Source organism: Bufo bufo, chromosome 11 (genome assembly GCF_905171765.1).
Source record: "Bufo bufo chromosome 11, aBufBuf1.1, whole genome shotgun sequence".
NCBI lineage: Eukaryota > Metazoa > Chordata > Amphibia > Anura > Bufonidae > Bufo > Bufo bufo.
In genome coordinates this window covers 77,315,754-77,336,222 of record NC_053399.1, presented here as the reverse complement: position 1 = coordinate 77,336,222, position 20,469 = coordinate 77,315,754, and the positions used below count along the sequence as shown (strand labels likewise).

General features: G+C 43.2%; 1 protein-coding gene across 2 annotated transcripts in view; it reads left to right on the top strand.

The window, feature by feature from the left end:
• ZFYVE19 (zinc finger FYVE-type containing 19) overlaps window positions 1–16,446 on the top strand; it is a 42,393-nt gene extending 25,947 nt beyond the window's left edge. For both annotated transcript variants that reach the window (XM_040411919.1, XM_040411918.1), the window contains 4 exons: window positions 5,101–5,177; window positions 7,569–7,688; window positions 14,978–15,135; window positions 16,155–16,446. In XM_040411919.1, coding sequence (XP_040267853.1) covers window positions 5,101–5,177; window positions 7,569–7,688; window positions 14,978–15,135; window positions 16,155–16,233 — 434 coding nt within the window. In that variant the 3' untranslated portion in view covers window positions 16,234–16,446. The remainder of the gene's footprint in view (window positions 1–5,100; window positions 5,178–7,568; window positions 7,689–14,977; window positions 15,136–16,154) is intronic.
• The last annotated feature ends 4,023 nt before the right edge of the window (window positions 16,447–20,469 follow it).

Genomic DNA, 20,469 nt, shown 5'->3' with positions numbered 1-20,469 from the left:
CGTGTTTCATGGTGAGTTCCACCGTGAGGCGCTAGAGACTATAGGTTGTTTTAGGAGGTTTAGGACTGCATTTTATATAATTCTGTCTATAGTTTCTTGGTAATATTTACACATTTATAGTTTATTCTTATGGCAGATTAATGATGAACAAGTGCCCGTTTATCCATATTTATTCAGGATATTTTCTTTTTTTTTTTTTTTTTTTCTTCTGTTGCATTTTATGCTGTTTTCATAGTTCCCAGATGTCCGCACACCATTGACATTGAAAATGTGAGAATTAATTATCATGTTCTGTAAATATCTTTTTATGTGACGATTAACCACCACATTATTATATTCGGATAGACTGCGGATTCCTGCCAGCGGTGCCGCAGTCCTAAACCACCTATAGTCTCTCTAGCGCCTCACGTGGAACTCGCCATGAAATGCACAGATGCTTCTCAGCTTTCTGGGCTCCAGGATGAAGCACATCCAGCCCTCCCGTCTCTTTATTGTACCACCGGAGCGCATTGCTCCTCACACTGAAACGCCCCCATCTCTTCCAGCTCTTTACCGGAAGTCATGCGTACTTTCATTTCAGAAGCGTGAATCGTAGTCTCCAAATGTCACAGGATGATGATTGGTAGTAGGAATATCTGGAGATGTATAGAAGTACGTGTGTTGCCTTTGATTTCTATGTTTATTTGCCTACTCCTGAGGAAGAGCATTGTTATTACTCGAAACGCGTAGATTGTGTAATAAAGTATATCCACAACATTTGGAGTCCGGGATCCATCTTGAGACGGGTTGTATGATCAATGTCTACAAGGGGTGCTGGGGCAGGTTATGTGCTCCTCCCGTAACCCCCCGTCCAAGTAGAGTGAATACTTCCTTGACACACCAGCGCTGTTTTCACTGCATGGGCAAGAGCCTTTGATAGAACTTTTTTTTGCTGTTCATTGACTTCTGAGAGAGAGTTTTCTAGGCATGCTCTGTGACCTGTACAGAGGTCATTTTTCAGGGAGTTGGTAGATAAGCTGTGACCATCACCTAATATTGGTAGTATCGTTACCTTTCATTGTAATCCTGCCTGTGATGATAATGAGACGACTGATGAATGGAAAATAATAAATTCACCAAAAGTATTTTTAATTTAAAGACCTAATGTAGACAATAGTTCATTTGTGATGACACCTTACCATTAGACTACATTCACACGACCGTATGTCTTTTGCGGGTCCGCAAAACACATACGGTCGTGTGAATGTAGCCTAATGGTAATGTGTCATTGTTACAATGCCTGTCCTTGTCAGCAAATTGGACAAGAATAAGACATGTTCTATCTTTTTTGCGGGGCTACGGAAGGGACATACGGATGCGGATAGTACACAGTGTGGTGTCCGCATTTTTTGCGGACCTATTGAAATGAATGAGTCTGCATCCTATCCGCAAAAAAACGGAACTGACACGGAAACAAAATACGCTCTTGTGAATGTAGCCTTAAGGTAGGAGGCCACCTCTCCGTGGATTTTATTGAAAAGCAGACGGCTTTTAGTTGGCATATGTGGGACCTCTGTTGTCCTGGTCGATGCTAGTACCACCTCTGAAATTCTCCCCTGTCATGCATTTATAGTATTTGGATGGAAATGCCCCTTGAAAAGTGGACATCTGAAACCAGTTTTTTCTCCTCTAGTAAATGTGTCCACCATTATCTCTTACTCCTGTGCCCATTGCTATACCATGCCCGGGAGGGATTACAATGACCGCAGGTTTACAGACGTGGAAATGGACAGAGCCCTGAGTGCCACTGATTCTCGGATTTCACGGTGGTTCTTAAATTCCAGTTTCAACTGTGTATAGAAGCCATTCAGGTGGAGGTACATATGTCCTCACAGCCCAGAAGAGAACCTGTACTTGGTCACACGTCTGCAGCAGCTAATTTCTGGCCTCAACGGTCACGTGTGCAAGTATGGAACGTCACTGCCGAGTCAGTGGGGAGCATTTACTAAAGGTTTTACGCCACTGTTGTGGTGTAAAAAAAATTGGAAATGATGGCGCATGCTATAGTTTCCCCATAATTTGTGACTTTCTAAAGTGGCAAGAAAGGGGCAGGGCTTAGTGGGAGGGGCGGAGTTTCACATGGCCCGCCCAATTTACTATAACCTAGTAACATAGTACATAAGGCCGAAAAAAGACATTTGTCCATCCAGTTCGGCCTGTCATCCTGCAAGTTGATCCAGAGGAAGGCAAAAAAAAAAACGTGAGGTAGAAGCCAATTTTCCTCACTTTAGGGGGGAAAAAATTCCTTCCGGACTCCAATCAGGCAATCAGACTATCTCCCTGGATCAACGACCCCTCTCTAGTAGCTATAGCCTGTAATATTATTAAGCTCCAGAAATACATCCAGGCCCCTCTTGAATTCCTTTATTGTACTCCCCATCACCACCTCCTCAGGCAGAGAGTTCCATAGTCTCACTGCTCTTACCGTAAAGAATCCTCTTCTATGTTTGTGTACAAACCTTCTTTCCTCCAGACGCAGAGGATGTCCCCTCGTCACCGTCACAGTCCTGGGGATAAATAGATGATGGGAGAGATCTCTGTACTGACCCCTGATATATTTATACATAGTAATTAGATCTCCCCTCAGTCGTCTTTTTTTCTAACGTGAATAACCCTAATGTTGATAATCTTTCAGGGTACTGTAATCCACCCATCTAGTTATTACTTTAGTTGCCCTCCTCTGAACCCTCTCCAGCTCTGCTATGTCTGCCTTGTTCACAGGAGCCCAGAACTGTACACAGTACTCCATGTGTGGTCTGACTAGTGATGTGTAAAGTGGTAGGACTATGTTCTTATCACGGGCATCTATGCCCCTTTTGATGCAACCCATTATCTTATTGGCCTTGGCAGCAGCTGCCTGACACTGGTTTCTACAGCTTAGTTTGCGGTTCACTTAAATTCTTAGATCCTTTTCCATTCAGTAGGGGATATGTACCAAAAACAGTACAGTAATGGGATACCTTCTTGGCGCAAACACGACTTCAATGGATGTTGGTAAAACTCATTTTTTAATTTTTATTAATATTAGGTAATAAGCGACAACGTGTTTCGGAGTAATTATACCCCTTTCTCAAGTCTGTGGGGTCTGTGCCGATGCAGAGAGGGTAGCTTCTCACATGTGGATGATCCAAACCTTGGGATCCAAACAGCTGCAGACAGCGCGGCCGCTGTTTCTGGTACATATTCCCCAACTGAATCTCACATCACTCCTTCAGAGAACCTGCCACTCCACTCACGAGGATTGAGAGGTACTGGCAGCACCGACCTACCGCCAGCATGAATATTGTGCCTTTTTGATGCACAACATCAAAAGGTGAGCACAATAATTGGCAACCCCTTTTTCTCCTAAATACCTTTTCAATCTCACTACCGTATGAGTGCCTCTCTCTTTCTCGCCACACGTACCTAGGTCCTTTTCCATGTCAGTGTTACCGATTTACCATTTAGTATGTACGGGTGACTTGCATTATTCCTTCCCATGTGCATAACTTTACATTTGTCAGTGTTAAACCTCATCTGCCACGTATCTGCCCAAGCCTCCAGTCTATCCAGATCCCTCTGTAGTAGTATACTGTCCTCTTCAGTGTTAATTACTTTACACAGTTTAGTGTCATCTGCGAAAATGTATATTTTACTATGCAAGCCTTCTATGATATCATTAATAAATATATTGAAGAGAATAGGGCCCAATACTGACCCCTGAGGTACCCCACTAGTGACAGTGACCCAATCTGAGTATGTACCGTTAATAACCACCCTCTGTTTTCTATCACTCAGCCAGTTACTTACCCACATACAGACGTTTTCTCCCAGTCCGAGAATTCTCATTTTATATACTAACCTTTTATGAGGTACAGTGTCAAATGCTTTGGAGAAGTCCAGATACACGACATCCATTGATTCGCCGCTGTCAAGTCTAGAACTTACCTCCTCATAGAAACTGATTAAATTAGTTTGACATGACCGATCCCTCATGAAATCATGCTGATATGGTGTTATTTGCTTATTTTCATTGAGGTACACCAATATAGCATCTCTTAGAAAACCTTCAAACTGTTTACCCACGACAGATGTTACACTTACCGGCCTATAGTTTCCAGGGTCTGTTTTTTTTACCCTTTTTGAATATTGCCACCACATTTGCCATGCGCCAATCCTGTGGGACATTCCCTGTCAGTACAGAGTCCGCAAATATCAGAAATAAGGGTCTGGCTATGACATTACTTAATTCCCTTAGGATACGGGGGTGTATGCCATCTGGTCCTGGCGATTTGCCTATTTTAATCTTTTTAAGTCGCTGTTGTACTTCTTCCTGGGTCAGACAGGACACTTTTAATGGGGAATTTACTTTTACATTCTGCATTTCATCTGACACAGAAGTGTATAGGGCCTCCAATTTTATACATGTTTGTTTTCCATCTTAATTATATGAGATATGACAGATATGACTATATTACTAGGGGCGGACTAGTCATAGATCCTACAGGGAAAATTTCCCGGTGGGCCAATGTCCAGGGGGCTGCCTGAGCCCTACTTATGGTTGCTAATCAGGTGCATAATGATCTGATCTCTCAACATTAATTAATGTAGGAGTATCAGGTTGTTATACACCTGGTCCTCACCGCCCTCAGAACAGTGAAACTATTAAATTCTGCTGTAAAGGTGGTGGTATTTTGTGCTGCACTGTGGTATTTGGCTCTGCAGAGGCGGTATTTTGTGCTGCACTACAGTATTGCTGGCCCTGCCTACTTGTGTTGCCCCGCCTTTTTGTCTTTTTGGACTCTCCTATAACATAGGGCCACTTTAAGTCCCCAGTCTGCCCCTGTATATTAGATACTGTAGATATTCCTCCCTGGAAACAGGGAATACCATCTCAATATGGAGGCGTAAGGCCTGAGTCGCTAGTACAGAGTGATGGGGACTCTATGTGTAGGTTATGTAGTTTACAGCCAATTGCGGCTGATAGTTTGACTTTATTTTATTTGACTTTGTTGCACACGTTTTCAGAATATTAACTTTATAGAAGTAGTGAAATATTAATGTATTTTGAACCATTTCTAGTAACTATGGACAACTTGAAACTACCGGATAGTGATGAAGAAACAGAGGAGGAAGCGGTGCAGAGGATTCTGAAGCAGGTCAGGCTGTGGTTTTATTTGATATTGTGTGAATAATGGAGATACATGTCCAATATCTGACAGTGTGCATTTTTTTTGGGGGGGGGGCAGCCAAAGGTAGGCGGAAATGAGCCTCTGTAGCGTCACCCGCGATGCTAGGGCACAGGGGCGGATTCGCCATAGACCTTACAGGGAAATTTCCCGGTGGGCTGATGCCCAGGTGGCCACCTGAGCCCTCCTCACTGCCGGCCAGTGGAAGTTTTTGGGGATGTATTTTGTGATGGACTGTGGTATTTGGCTCTGATGGGGTTATATAATGTGCCACTATATGGTATTACTGGCTCTGCCTTCCATCAATTTGACCCAACTACAAAATGGGGCCACTTTTAGTATTTTTTTCCAGGGCCACTTTAAGTTCCCAGTCCACCCCTGCTAGGGAGGCTCCCCCCCCGACACCGGATGTTTTCATTGGCACACGGGGAGAAGCGGCTGTGCGGGGACCAGGAGGGGAGCAGGGTTAGTATATATTCCCTGTGGGGGGCAGTTCATGGTATTGGAAAACAGGGGCTTTCTGAGACTTCTATACTGATGACCTATGCTCTGGGTCTGACATTTGGGCTCCCCCCACCCGATCAGCTGGTTGAGAAGGCATCTGTGCTGGCAGTAGCGCCGCGTCCTTCTCCATGCTCGCCAAGCATGGTACCGTACATTGTATAGCAGCTGTGCATGGTGATGTGCTCAACCCCATTCATGTCAATATGCCTGAGCTGCGCCTAGGCTTTGTTACTGATGAACGTGACGTCACTGGCCCAGGGAAAACTGTGAGAAGGATGTGGCGCTACTGTAAGCTCCGCTGCCTTCTCAAACCGCTGATTGGCAGAGGTCCCTACCGATCAGATACTGATGACCTATCCAGAGGGGTTGTCACAATTCAACAACTTATCCCCTGTCCGCAAGATAGAGGATAAGTGTCTGATCGGCAGGGGTCTCACTGCTGGGGCCCCTGCCTATTACGAGAAACGGGGCCCGTGTTCCCATTTGAATGGAGCCGTAGGCATGCACCCGTGTGTCTACATTTAGCTCTATGGGACTGCTGGAGATTGCAGAGTATCTCTGGCACTCCCATAGGGCTGAATTTAGCAGCAGTGCGCATGCGTAACCACGACTCCATTGCATTGTAGCGGGGGCCCCTGTTCTTGTGCTTGGCGGAGATCCCAGAGGTCAGATCCCCGCTGATAAGACACTTATAAGCTTTGTAAAGGGTCATATAAGTGGTTGTAATGGGACAACAGTTCATAAGGCGCTAGGCCTCCTAGATTGCCCCAACAGTACGTATCACAGGATATAGTCCTTAGAGGACCGAAATGGGTGCTAGGCTGTTCCTGGGCACACAGTCTCTGAGTTCATGTTCCAGGGTATCCAACAAACCCTGTGCAAAGGGGCACTCCCAAAACGGGTGCATAGATGTTTCCTTTGTAAATTGGAACTTGGGGCAGTAGCGGGTTTTGCATAGATTGTGAGCGTGTATGAATAGCCAAAGGGGGGCAGGCTCCCTTGGATGGATACATTTGGCAGTGTACTGGGTACTAAAGAAAAGATTAGCTGAACTTTATGGTGTAAATATGTAGCTGATATGCTGTGGAAATTTTTGTGCCAAAAAAGTGCTACATGGGAGTTTTGTCACAACTTTTGCATAGTGGTTAAGTTTGTGGCATGGTGTGGATAATCCACCATATGTGGAAGGGGTTTAGTAAACCCAATGTAAATGAATGATACTCTACTGCGTGGATGCTTCCACTGGACAGCTCACTTGGTACTGTTCTACGTATACTTAAAGGGGTTTTCCCGTCTCAGACAATGGGGGCGTATCGCTAGGATATGCCCCCATTGTCTGATAGGTGGAGGTCCCACCTCTGGGACCTGCACCTACACCAAGAGCGGAGCCCCGAAAGTTGTGGAGGGCGCACTGCGCATGCACAGCTGCCCTTCATTCATTTCTATGGGACTGCCGACAAAAGCGGAGCGCTGGCTCGGCTGTTTCCGTCGGCCCGATAGAAATGAATGGGAGCGGTGGCCGCGCATGCGCAGTGCACTCCCATTCACTATCACGGGTAGAGCGCTTGGTGGTGGCCAGAACCGGGGAAACCCAGGGTCCTCCCAGCCAGCACCTCCCCCCCTCTGTTCTCGGTGTAGGTCCCAGAGGCTGGACTTGCACCTATTAGACAATGGGGCCATATCCTAGCGATATGCCCCCATTGTCTCAGATGGGAATACCCCTTTAAACTCTCGTTGCAGTATCATTCACACATCCAGTGATCTTTATGAACGTCTATGTAATCTTAGAGTGATCATGTTTTTATAATGGATACATTATCTAATTTCCAGATTTTATGACTTTGTGCTTTTTTGCAGCTGTCTGAAGAAGTTTTTTTGGACAAAGCAAGTGGCTATAATGATCTCTCCGATCAAACGAGAACTGCCAGCAACCACAAAGAGGTGAAAGCGGGAAACAAACAGCCCTCAGCGCAAAAGGTATTCATTTTATTAGGCATCAGAGATTGATAAATAGTAACAGCAATGGCTTTATTTTATAGTTATATTAGTGGACCGAGTGATCACACATATGTCTCTAAAGAGCATCTGTCAGCAGTTCTGTACCTATGACACTGGCTGACCTGTTACATGTGCACTTGGCAGCTGAAGGCGTCTGTGTTGGTCCCATGTTCATATGTGCAGGCATTGCTGAGAAAAATGATGTTTAATATATGCAAATAAGCCTCTAGGAGCAACGGGGGCGTTACCGTTACACCTAGAGGCTCCGGTCTCTCTGCAACTGCTGCGCCGCCCTCTCCACATTGATGGACAGGATCAGGCAAGTATAAATGTGATCATGCCCGGACCTGTCAATGAAAGTGCAGAGGACACGGCAGGCCCAGAGAGTTTATCTTCTTTTATACAAGTTCTCTGATGTAAATGAAGACTATGGCATCTTGGGGCTTGAAAAGACTTTTAAATATGGTCATGAGAAAATAATTCCTAGGTTATCTAACAGCATCTACCACCGATATTTATTTATTTTATGCACTTATATAGCGCTACTATATTCCACTGCGCTTTACAGACATTCGCATCACTCACTGTCCCCAATGGGGCTCACAATCTAAGGTGATATCATCATGTAATATGTCTGTCTAGAAAGACATCCAGACCCCAGTAATTAGATAAACCATTACAGCATCCTGAGGCAGAGAGTTCTGTAATCCCCCTGCTCTTACAGTAAAGAATCCCTTCTTTGCTGATACTAAAGGAACCTTTTCTAGGTGGCAGTAACTGGGAACCAATGTGAGAGACGTCTAGAATGTAGTATTGGTGTTGGACTATTGCTCAGTGTGTAATGACCCTGCAACGTTCTTTCAAGTTTCTTGTCCAAACATCAGAAAGCCTCTTTTAAAGGGGTTCTCCGGGCTTTTTAGGCAATCGGGGTCATTTATTAAGCTGAAATACGCCTATATTTTTTTCTTGTCTTGTGGAAGAAAGGTAATTTAGTTAGTACTTACCCCTCCATTACACCACCGTCTGTGCTCATCCACTCTGGTCCCAACTGGATGTGGGCCCTTCTCTTCCGGTTCTGCTGCATAATAGTTGTAAATGAACAGGAAGAGAAGGACTCGCATCCAATCAGGACCCAAGCAGAAGAGCCCACAGTCTGTGTGAGTGCAGTGGAGACGGTCGTCATTGGCGGCATGGCGCAGGGGTAAGTACTAACTGAACTGTCATTCTTCCGCAGAACAGAAGAAAAGACTGATTTTCTAAAAAGCCAGAACCCCTTTAATGATACTAACGGTACTGAAGTCCACTATGCTCTATAAACGTAGTTTGCTGCTGGCATCAAACTTACTCTAGTTAAAGGGACACTTCCATCAGAAAGGGGTATTTTTTTTAAACCAGTATTCATAGAAAACAACTGTTTAAGAATTTTTGGCTATTTCCCCATTTTTATTTCAGCAGCACTATACCATTGGGAATTGCATACAAAATATTGTCCTTCTGTAGCAGACTGATGAGAGATACAACTCCTATCTATATAGGAATCCCATTGTTTACTGCTCTTGTTTGGGAAATATGTTCTCTGTTGGTATAATAGTAGATTAGTAGAATTTGGATGACAGCTTTGTTGTTCTCTTCATAGGACTAGATGGTGATTCCCACAGAAGTAATGTGTGATGTTCTAATTAAGACACTCCTCCCTCTTTGGCCACAGTGAATGGTCCATACAAAGGAGGAAATTAGGAGGAAGTAGAATACATGGAGTGATCTAAAAAAAATTATTCTGAAAACCATCTACCCGTTTTTGTAAAAAAAATAAAAATAGTCACATATAGTTGTTGATGTGTGATAAAAAAATAAATGGTAGTGTCCCTTTAAGCAATATTTTTATTCTATACCGGTTTCCAAAACTGTACACATAAATAAGTGATAAAAACTAGCTGTACATGGGGATCAGGGACAGTGCAAACCTACCTGTGACTGGTTAAAGTATATTCACATCTACCAGAACTGGTAGGTATACAGTACTTCTGGAACTGGGCACATTGAAATGTACACCTGCTAGTCCTTGGACTTCACACAGAAGGTTTACCTCCGGCTATTGTTCTGCAGTTCAGGACAGGGAATTTGGTTAAAGTGTACCTCCAGTTATAACCAAGTTTTCAGAATTAAATAGTATAGGTGACTATAAGAAACTTTGTAATATATCTGATAAGGGGGATAAGGAGGCTGCTGTCAGCTAGTAAGTGATTTATTAACTAATTCTGAACAAGTAGTAGAGCCTTATCCTATTCGATATAGTGGAGTCAAAAGTGCTAGGTGTAGCAGAGCTAAGAAGCTAGAGATTGTTTGTCTCTCAACCAGCGGCCATCTCCTCCTCCTCTTCTTTCTGTAGACCTCGATGTTAAAATTAGGAAAGGGCAAGGCAGTCTGATAACGGCATACAGAGGCATTTTCTTTAATGGGATATATTACAAAGTTTCTTATCTACAGAAAGTTGTTTTATAACTAGAGGTACACTTTAAGGGATTGGGCTTCCATTAATTGTTTTTTTATGTGCTATGTCCAATAAATTTTTTCCTTTGCTTTGAAAAATAGACCAAACAGGCATGGAAATGTATCAAAACAAGTTCATTGAAAATAGTCACCGATACCAACTAGTTTGGTTGCTGCATTTATTTTTATCTTAAAGGGCCTCTACAGGGAGAGTGCTGAAAACGGGTTGATAGGGTAACTCTACTTTTACCCCTCACCCACGACAGCACCAAGAGAGAGGATGGATCCGCCCCCCAAAGACAGGAAACCTGCGGCACAAAAAGGCGGAGACTCCTCTCTGCCCTCAGTATGGTTTCCTGTCTTTGAGGGGAAGCCTGTGGTTCGTCCTCTTCCCCCTAGGCTGCCCTGTTACCTGTGGCTCCCGTTTAATCCGGCACGCCCCTGCGCAGTGGGGCTTGCAGAGGCGTGATGGCTCGGCGTTCCTAAGCGCTGGAGGGGCATGATGCTTCGGTGCGATAACGAGCACCAGTAAGCATCCGTCGGCGCTGGAGATGCGGCCAGGGAAAGGAGTCGTAGGAGAAGCTCTGCTCACGAGACCGCCACTTCTGGGTTGAGAGGCATGGAGCGCACGGATTGGAGTCACGTGCAGGGGGGGTGTGGTTTAAAGCGCCACTGGAACCCGGAAATGGCTGCCGGCAGTCGCGAATGCAGAGACAGCATCTGGGCTCAGGAGCTGCAGTATGGAAGAGGAAAGGAAAGAGACTATGGAGGACCCGGCGGCCAACCCGACCTCAGTACCAGGAAGGGGTGAGAGGCTGGTGTAGCCACTGATTTTATAACCATCTTTTGATGTATGAATGTATATGTGTCTTGCAGGAAAAACCTAAAAAGGCGGTTTCTAAAAGACGTCACAAAGAATGTGCCTTGTGCAAATGTTCTCTGGCTGTTGAATATAGCAAGAGGATATGCCAGCAATGTATAGATAAAACAGTGGCTGAGGAGACTCCCATCTTTTTATAGCTGTCTTCAGAATTTCGTAAGAGCTGAGATTAACGCTTCTTTATCCTCCAAAAAGCCCGATAGTTTCAGAGAGGCTAAATCAAGAAAAAAGGAAAAGGAGTCTAAGGCGGTTTCTTCGGAGTCAGATGAGTGGGAGGAGGTCCAGTCTTTTGGTTTGGACTCGGACTCTTCATCCCTCTCCTCGGATTCCGATAATAACGAAATTAAGAGAGCTTTCTTTCCTGTCGAGGATGTGGATAAACTCTTGAAAGCGATCAAAGCAACTATGGGTATAGAAGACATTGAGGAGACTAGGTCGGTGCAGGACATTATGTTTGGGGGGCTGCAGACAAAGCAGTCTAGGTCCTTCCCTTTGCATAAAAATGTATCCACCTTAATTAATGAGGAATGGTGTAAACCAAACCAAACAAAGAGAGTTTTCATTTAAAAAAATTTAAAGAGGAAATATCCCTTTTCTGAGGACGTAGCCGCTGTCTGGAATAAGGCGCCAAAGGTTGACGTGGCCATCTCTAAAGAAGCTAAGAAATCTGCTCTTCCGTTCGAGGACATGGGGTCTTTAAGAGACACCTTAGATAAGAAAGCTGAGGGGTTCTTGAAAGGAGCTTGGGAAGCCTCGACGTCTTCATTCAGACCTTCGATTGCTTCAACCTGTACTGTCAGATCCCTTATTATGTGGTTGTCTGACCTAGAGAAACAAATAAAGAACAAGAGCCCTAGAGAGGACATTTTAGCTAGTCTCCCTACTATTAAAAAAGCGGTAGATTTTTTAGCGGACGCTATTAGATTGTCCGCCCGCGCAGCAGGACTGGCCAACTCCGCTCGCAGGGCTCTATGGCTGAGAAATTGGAAGGGAGACTTGCAGTCTAAGAAAAGACTATGTGCAGTACCTTGTGAGGGAGAGTATCTCTTCGGATCAGCTCTGGATGACCTGCTAGATAAGGCTGCTGACAAGAAGAAAAAATTTCCTACACAGACCGTCTTTTTTTCTAGGGAAAGGTCCAACCGATCCTTTCGCACCTTCCGTTCCTTTCGGAGTAACAGAGAAAATACAAAGGAAGATAAGTCTTACAAACCAAGATCCCGAAGAGAAGGAGCAAAAGGCTATTTCTTCAACAAACAGACCAGAGGAGAGAAAAAGTCTGAACAGCAATGACGCCAGGGACCATGTAGGAGGAAGGTTAAAACACTTTCTACCTGCATGGACCCAGATTTCCAGCAGCCCTTGGATTCTGGACACTTTTAAAGGAGGGGTTAAAGCTGGAATTCCGTTTAAGTCCTCCTTCAAGGTTCGTGATTACGGAAGCAGCGCAAAAAGATGGAGGGGCAATCACGTCAGAAGTGCAGTCTTTAGCAGAAAAGAAGGTCTTAGTAGCAGTCCCGACGCATCAGGAAGGAGAGGGGTTTTATTCCTCTCTATGTTTAGTGAAAAAGCCTGATGGTTCTTACAGAACCATAATCAATTTAGAGACTGAACCATTTTCTCTTAGAGAAAAAGTTCAGAATGGAGACTATCAACTCAACGACAAATCTACTCTTCCTAGGTTGCTTCATGGCGGTTCTGGACTTGAAGGACGCCTATCTCCATGTTCCGATTCATCAGGACTATCAGAAATACCTGAGATTTGCGGTCCAGATGGAAGGAGAAATAAAACACTGGTAGTTTCAGGCACTCCCATTCGGCTTAGCAATGTCCCCCAGGGTCTTCACCAAGGTGATAGCAGAAATGTCAGCTCACATCCGGGAAAAGGACATATTATTCATACCTTATCTCGACGATTTTTTGATCGTGGCAGAAACAGAGAAAGCCTGCGAGTTGGCGGTCTTGGAAGTAATCCGCATCTTGAGGAAGCTGGGGTGGATTCTCAACGACAGGAAGTCAAAACCAACACCTATTCAATATCAGCAGTTCCTGGGCCTAATCTTGGACTCCAGGCTCCAGAGGTGTTTTTTTGACAGAAGAGAAGATGGTCGGTATACGACCGAAAATTCTAAACTTAATAGATCATCCCCGGATTACTCTAAGAAAAGGTATGTCGATCTTGGGGAGCTTGACTTCCTGCATCCCAGCTGTCACTTGGGCACAGTTCCATACAAGAAAGCTGCAGTGGGAGATTCTAGAGACTTGGCAGAAAGGAAGTTTGCCTCTAGATATGAAATTCACAATATCCTTCCAGACCTTACTCAACTTAAGATGGTGGCTCAAGACAGACAATTTAAATCAAGGTCTTTCTTGCCTAAAGAACAACATTGTTTGTCTGACAACAGACGCAAGTCCGTGGGGCCCACATTCAGAAGTTATCCTTTCAGGTTTCCTCCAACATGAAGGAGCTCATGGCGGTGAAGGAAGCAATTCAGGAGGCTCTTCCTCTGTGTAGGCAAGGATCTAAGAATTATGTCCGACAATACAACAGTGGTCTCCTACATAAACCAGCAGGGGGAGACCAGGAGTCAGGACCTAATGCTAGTTCTAAGTTGCATCCTCCAGATGGTAGAGGGCAAATGCAGGTCTATCTCAGCAGTCCACATCAGGGGGAAGGAAAATATTCAGGCGGACTTTCTGAGTCACTATCAGATTTCCCAGGGAGAGTGGTGTCTGGACCAGAATGTGTTCTCTCAGATCTCGAAAAACTGGGGTCTCCCGCATATAGACCTGTTTGTCACGGCACAGAACAAAAAGGTGGAGAAGTTTTTTTCCCTGTCTCCAGAAGGATCCCCCTGTGGGCTGAATTTCTTTCCTCCACAGGTGGGATTTTCCTCTGGCCTATGCCTATCTACATCATGGGCTGAAAAAGCTGTGGTCTCTATCGAGGACATCTGTAAAGCGGCAGTTTGGTCTTCTCCTTCTACCTTCTTTAACCACTACCGGTTACAATTGAACTCTCCTTCTGATTTATTCTTTGGAGCTTCGGTGCTTTCTGCTGTCATCCCACCCTAGTTTTTCCTTGGCTCTCTCTCTCGTGGTGCTGTCGTGGGTGAGGGGTAAAATGAAAATTACTTACGGGTAATTGGATTTTCCTGAACCCACGACGGCACCCTTATATTTTCCCTCCCTTCTTGGCTGGTGGAGTGTTTTCACGGGTGTAGCAAAAAAGAGAGAAAATAGAAAAGTAAACTAACGTATACGGCGGAGTTCCTCAAATCCGTGGAAATGTCATACGGAGTCTCCGCCTTTTTGTGCCGCAGGTTTCCTGTCTTTGGGGGGCAGATCCATCCTCTCTCGTGGTGCTGTCGTGGGTTCAGGAAAATCCAATTACCCGTAAGTAATTTTCTTTTTTTCCATGCATTAATTTTGATAATGTTACTCAGTATTCTGTTGTATCCTTACATAAAGGATTTGAGGGGGGAGGGTAACAGATATATGTACTTCACAAAGCAAATAGTACTAAAAACACATAAAGGGTGCTCCAAATTATAGGCAAGAAGATAGATGTTGACATTGTTTGGTTGTACAACATTGCTGTATCAGTTATATGACGGGGTGCCTGCTGCCTTCCTCTGTTCAGTCACTTCTTGGCAGTATCTGTAATTTGGGGCAATTATCTCTAAAATAAAAAATGGATGGTAGTAATAATTTATTATGTGTTTTGGGGGTTTATCAGAGCCTTGGCAAGCGATACAGTGTATTATGTACGTCTAAACCAGTATCTTGCTATGAACATTAGCATTGAAGTGCTCTTTCTTTCTATGAGCTTTGAGCCTTCTTTGTCTTTTGGCACTAGTTCTGCGGTTGACAATATTTCCTAATATTTCTACATAAGCCTGCAGCACAGATCCATCCTACGAGGAGCACAGCAGGAAAGGTCCAAGAGCCAGACAGTGATGAGGAAGAGCTGCCCTGGTGTTGTATCTGTAACGCGGATGCTGCTTTGCGATGTCACGATTGCGACGATGACCTGTACTGCAAGAGATGCTTCAGGTATTTTCTTATGGCCTTATGCACCCGACTGTATTTTTTTTATCCATGTTTTAGCTGCATTTTTTTGCAGCTAGTGCACAGACCCATTAATTTCTATGGGGCCATGCACAAATCCATATTTTTGTTGATCTGTATGGCGGTTTTTTAAATTATTACAGCTGTATGGCCTATAGTGCAGTAAGAAAAAATTTGCTGACTGCTTTTATTTTTCTCTGTTGCAACAAATATAATTGCTGCTAAATTCCTCTCACTTTAGGCTTTTTCTGTTTATTGGAACATAGGATTTTTAATACATAGGCTTTTTAATAAATAAATAAAACACCACTGCAATTTTTTGATGCAGTTATTAAGACAAATCCAGAAGTGGATCCAGCAGATTGGGAAAGCAGAAGTATAAGGCTACTTTCACACACGGACCTCCGGCAGGCTGTTCTGTCGGGTGAACAGCCTGTCGGATCCGTCCTGCGGCTAGTGACCGTGTGCCCCCGGACTGCTGCTCCGTCCCCATTGACTATAATGGGGGCAGTGTGGAGTTCCGGCGGAGGCACAGCAGTGCACGGCGAGAGGCTGCCAGAATAAATGTCGGACATGTCGTAGTTTTATTCCGGAAGCCTCTCGCCGTGCCTCCGCCGGAACTTCGCCCCCGCCCCCATTATAGTCAATGAGGACGGAGAGGCAGCCCGGGGGCACACGGTCACTAGCGGCAGGACGTATCCGGCAGGCTGTTCACCCGACGGAACAGCCTGCCGGAGGTCCGTGCCGCTAGTATGAAAGTAGCCTAAGGCCTTACTTAACGTTTTCCATTTCTTTTGAATACATTTCTGGCTTTGGCGCAAATAAACGGCATCAAAAGTGGCCACAAGTCCTGTGGTCATCTCTCCATTCATACACTGCCAGGATGCAGTGTCCGGCAGCCATGTCACCAGGGGATACAGTTACGGCATATCCTGTAGATATACCATAAATCTCTCCTTTTACCATTGCTTTAGGTGACAGATTATTCTTTCTTTCTGTTTCAGGGAAGGACATGATGAATGTGACCGGAAGGAGCATCAAACCTCTGCCTATCGCCCTCCTCGAAGAAAGAAAGGGAGATGAAGATGGCCAAGTTATGATCATGATTTGTTTACTTGGCGCAGGAAATGCAGAAAACTTCACAAAAATAAAGACATACTGTAAAATTATATGTATACACCTAAACCTGTTGTCTCTAATTTATGGCTCTCTAGCAGCTGCAAATCTACAACTGTCAGGGCTTGGTGGGAGTTGTAGTTGTTGGAGAATCAGCGTTTTGGGACCGGTGGTCTAGACTTTAACACTTAAGGACCAGGCCATTTTTTGCAAATCTGACCAGTGTCACTTTAAGTGGTGATAACTTTAAAACGCTTTAACTTATCCAGGCCATTCTGAGATTGTTTTTTCGTCACATATTGTACTTCATGACACTGGTAAAATGGAGTAAAAAAAACAAAAACATTTTTATTTAGAAAAAAAATACCAAATTTGCCAAAAATTTGGAAATATTTGCAAATTTCCAAGTTTCAATTTCTCTACTTCTATAATACATAGTAATACCTACAAAAACAGTTATTACTTTACATTCCCCATATGTATACTTCATGTTAGGATCATTTTGGGAATTACATTTTATTTTTGGGGACGTTACAAGGCTTAGAAGTAAATCTTGAACTTTCTCAGAAATGTTCAAAAACCAACTTTTTAAGGACGAGTTCAGGTCTGAAGTCACTTTGTGAGGCTTACATAATAGAAACCACCCAAAAATGACCCCATTATAGAAACTACACCCCTCAAGGTATTCAAAACTGATTTTACAAACATTGTTAACCCTTTAGGTGTTCCACAAGAATTAATGGAAAATAGAGATACAATTTTTAAAATTTCACTTTTTTGGCAGATTTTCCATTTAAAAATTTTTTTTTTCCAGTTACAAAGCAAGGGTTAACAGCCAAACAAAACTCTATATTTATGGCCCTGATTCTGTAGTTTACAGAAACACCCCATATGTGGTCGTAAACTGCTGTACGGGCACACGGCAGGGCGCAGAAGGAAAGGAATGCCATACGGTTTTTGGAAGGCAGATTTAGCTGGACTGGTTTTTTTGACACCATGTCCCATTTGAAGCCCCCATGATGCACCCCTAGAGTAGAAACTCCAAAAAAGTGACCCCATTTTAGAAACTACGGGATAGGGTGGCAGTTTTGTTGGTACAAGTTTAGGGTACATATGATTTTTGGTTGCTCTATATTACACTTTTTGTGAGGCAACGTAACAAGAAATAGCTGTTTTGGCACGTTTTTTTTTTGTTATTTAAAACATTCATCTGACAGGTTAGATCATGTGGTATTTTTATAGGGCAGGTTGTCACGGACGCGGCGATACTTAATATGTATACAATTTTTTTATTTATGTAAGTTTTACACAATGATTTTTTTTTTTTTTTAAACAAAAAGAATCATGTTTTAGTGTCTCCATAGTCTGAGAGCCATAGTTTTTTCAGTTTTTAGGCTATTATCTTAGGTAGGGTCTCATTTTTTTGCGGCATGAGATGACGGTTTGATTGCCACTATTTTGGGGTGCATATGACTTTTTGATCGCTTGCTATTACACTTTTTGTGATGTAAGATGACCAAAAAATTGTTTATTTAGCACAGTTTTCTGAGGGGTTAGGTCATGTGATATGTTTATAGAGCCGGTCGATACGCACCTGGCGATACCCAATATGTTAAAAAAAAATAAAAAAAATCCCCTATTTTCTACCAATTTTTTTTTACTTTATTTGGGGAAAATTACGTTTTTGTTCATTTTTACTTGAAACTTTTAATTTTTCGGGGGTAAAACTTTATTTTTTAAACTTTTTATTTCACTTTATTTTTTGTCCCAACTTTTGGGGGTCTGATCCTTTACAATGCATTCCAATACTTCTGTATTGGAATGCATTGGCTGTATGAGTAATACAGTGTGTATTACTCATACAGCTTCCGGCCTGTGAGATCCAGGGGGCTGGATCTCACAGGCTCGTCACCGGAAGGCAGTGCGATGCCTAAGGAAGGCATTGCGCTGCCTTCCCTGCTATCGGGTCCCCCCTACAGCCGCATGGGGACCCGATGGCACCGCCGCCACTGCAATAGGTAAAAGCCACAAACCGCAGGTCTGAATTGACCTGCGGTTTGCGGCGATCGCCGACATGGGGGGGGTCACGGGACCCCCCCGCGCATTTAGCCGAGGTGCCTGCTCAATGATTTTAGCAGCTACCGGCTTCCGATCACCGCCCGCCGCGCGGCGGTGATCAGAAATACACAGGGCGTACATCAGGGCGTTCCTGTACGCCCTGTGTCCTGAAGAGGTTAAAGAGGTATACCGGTTTTAATAATCACATTTATTTGTTTAGAAAACAGAATGTTGGAATAATATACATAAAAAAAAATTTGTTGCAGACCTTTATTATATCAACCTAGGAGCCTCTACGTAAAGAAAAGAAAATGGTACGGCCAATTTTAGTCCTGTAAAATGCATCCATAGCATAGCTGGATAGGACTAACGTGGTGTCGGTCATGTGACCTTCAAAAGTATCATGTGACCAGGCCTTCAGTTAACTGTCCAGGTATCTAACAGTAGTAGTGTATTGCGGAGCAGAACATGTACAATATGTACAGATTTACTACCTGCAGCAGTATCACATCATGTCTATCAGTGTCTGCATTGTTTGTTTTTTTACTTTATTAACAATACGACAACATCACCTCAAGACAGGTGGCCATTTGAAATATACACAGTAATGTAGTTATTGTAATAACCAAAATAAAAAGCATGATTCCACCACTAATCTTATTTACTTATCACATGAATGTAGTGTGTGCTGACCCCACACATGTGTGTCATGTAACATTGCTAACTGGATGTGAAGAGTGTCGCATGAGTGATGTCATGTTTCAGTTAGGCCATGAATACATTACACAGGGCTGATACATGGGCTATACCCTCTACTGCATATAGGGGTCAAGCACCTGATATAAGCAAGGCATGTATGCAGAATTTTGAATACAAGCATATTAGAAAATTGTATGATTTCCTGTTTATAATAAAAATGGAATATCCCTTTTAAATGGTCACTAACTTTTGAGACCTATTGAAAGTTTAGATCTGTAGGGATCTGCGCTCATTGACCTCCACCTATCTCTAGAGCAAGGGGAGAGACGCATGCACATAGTGGGCGCACTTTCAAGATTACATTATATTACTTCCAATGTCTTATTTTCTCTGTCAGGGATGTTTGTAGTATTTTACACTCTGGTGGAGGTAATTGTTAAATAAAAGGCTGCAATTTTTAAGCTATGTTTTAATTACTGTTTTATAATTATGTGTTATTAATAGGCATACATATGCATTCACAGGAATGCACAAAGGGTATGGGAAGCATAGACATCAAAGAATGCCTCATGTCACCACCCAGTTTTACCGGCTATGACACTAACTGTTGAGGGTGGATAAATAATGTGCAATAAAATTCATGTGAAAGAGAAGGCCTAAGTGGATTGTTTTGAGATTGCTGTGTGGCTACAATCTGAATAGCTGTAGTATAAGGCCTTTTACAGAAAACCCGAAATAAGGCTATGTTCAAAATCCTATTTCCTAGCACAGAGTACAATAGAAGAAAACATAAAACCAAGCAAAATAACCAAAAAATACATGTCTGAAAATTACAGAACAGTCACTTATTTTATGAGAACCATGACACCACCCCTATTACCCCTATTCCCCTGACGAAGTCGCAACTGCGGCGAAACATGTCGGGAGGGGCAGTAATTATGTATGTGTGATTTTAGACAGGGCTGAGCAATAGAAACAATACATCAGCTGAGGATAGATAGAGTGACTGTGTGGATGCATGTGTGGATGGGCTGGAACGTCGGCAGATAGTAATGAGTGCGGTGATACAAACAGCCACATTTCACAAACGCTGGCAGCAGGGTGGATAAAAATCAATGATTTTTTTGAACAAAATCAAAAAAATTGGATTTTTTAATATAAAATGCTTTTTGAGGAAAATATATTACCATCCAAAGGTTATTTCATTATGAAATAAAGATTACTTTTTTAATTATGTAGAATAAGGCTGTATATGTTTAATTTTTTGTTAAATTCCATTAATCCATTCACAATGTCATGTTTTTGTAAGATTACTGGGTAGTTTCTCTGCCTACAAGATATTATCACAGATGCTTGGTTTAATTTTGGAGTTCTCAAAATTGAATTTATAACATGAAAAGAGTTGAGAATATTATATATATAATATTGTCAATATCCAGTATTGGG